Here is a 499-nt window from a genome sequence, read left to right as displayed (position 1 = left end):
GTGTCCAGGGCCGAGCATAGCCATTGTCCTGCAGCAGGATGCGGTTCAGGGTGTGCTCGTGGTTCACATGCCGCTGCGCCATCAGCAAGTACTCGCTGCCCTCCTGCAGCGGGGGGCACCCGCAGGTGTTGGGCACCCACAGGTATTCCCGGGACACCAACGGGAAGCGGTGCCGATACGGCGTCTTCACCTCCACCTCGTAGCGAGTCTCCTGCCCCACCAAGTGCCACGCCAGGATCCGGCCGTGGAAGACTGGGGGGCCAGGGTGGGACACACTGAGTCTCTTCCCATCCCTAACATTGCCCTGAGCCCCTTCCCATCCCCGGCATCATTTCCAGCCTCTTCCCATCCCCGACATCACCCCAAACCCCTTTCCATCCTTGGCATCGCTCCTGGTATCTCCCTAAGCCCCTTATCCTCCCCAGCATCAACCCTGAACTCTGAGCCCCTTCCCAGCCCTGGCATTGTCCCTGGCATTGCCCAGAGCCCTGTCCAACCC

The 499-nt window shown here is 62.9% G+C and overlaps 1 protein-coding gene across 1 annotated transcript in view; it reads right to left on the bottom strand.

Annotated features, from left to right (window-relative positions):
* Positions 1–4: 4 nt before the first annotated feature.
* ADAMTSL5 (ADAMTS-like 5) overlaps positions 5–499 on the bottom strand; it is a gene marked incomplete at both ends in the record, with an annotated part of 3897 nt that continues 3402 nt past the window's right edge. Inside the window, 1 exon segment of the mRNA XM_009076752.1 lies at positions 5–252. Within this exon segment, the coding sequence (XP_009075000.1) occupies positions 5–252 (248 nt within the window).

The sequence above is a fragment of the Acanthisitta chloris genome, unplaced genomic scaffold (genome assembly GCF_000695815.1).
Source record: "Acanthisitta chloris isolate BGI_N310 unplaced genomic scaffold, ASM69581v1 scaffold31366, whole genome shotgun sequence".
Lineage (NCBI taxonomy): Eukaryota > Metazoa > Chordata > Aves > Passeriformes > Acanthisittidae > Acanthisitta > Acanthisitta chloris.
This window is presented reverse-complemented; position numbering and strand designations above follow the sequence as displayed.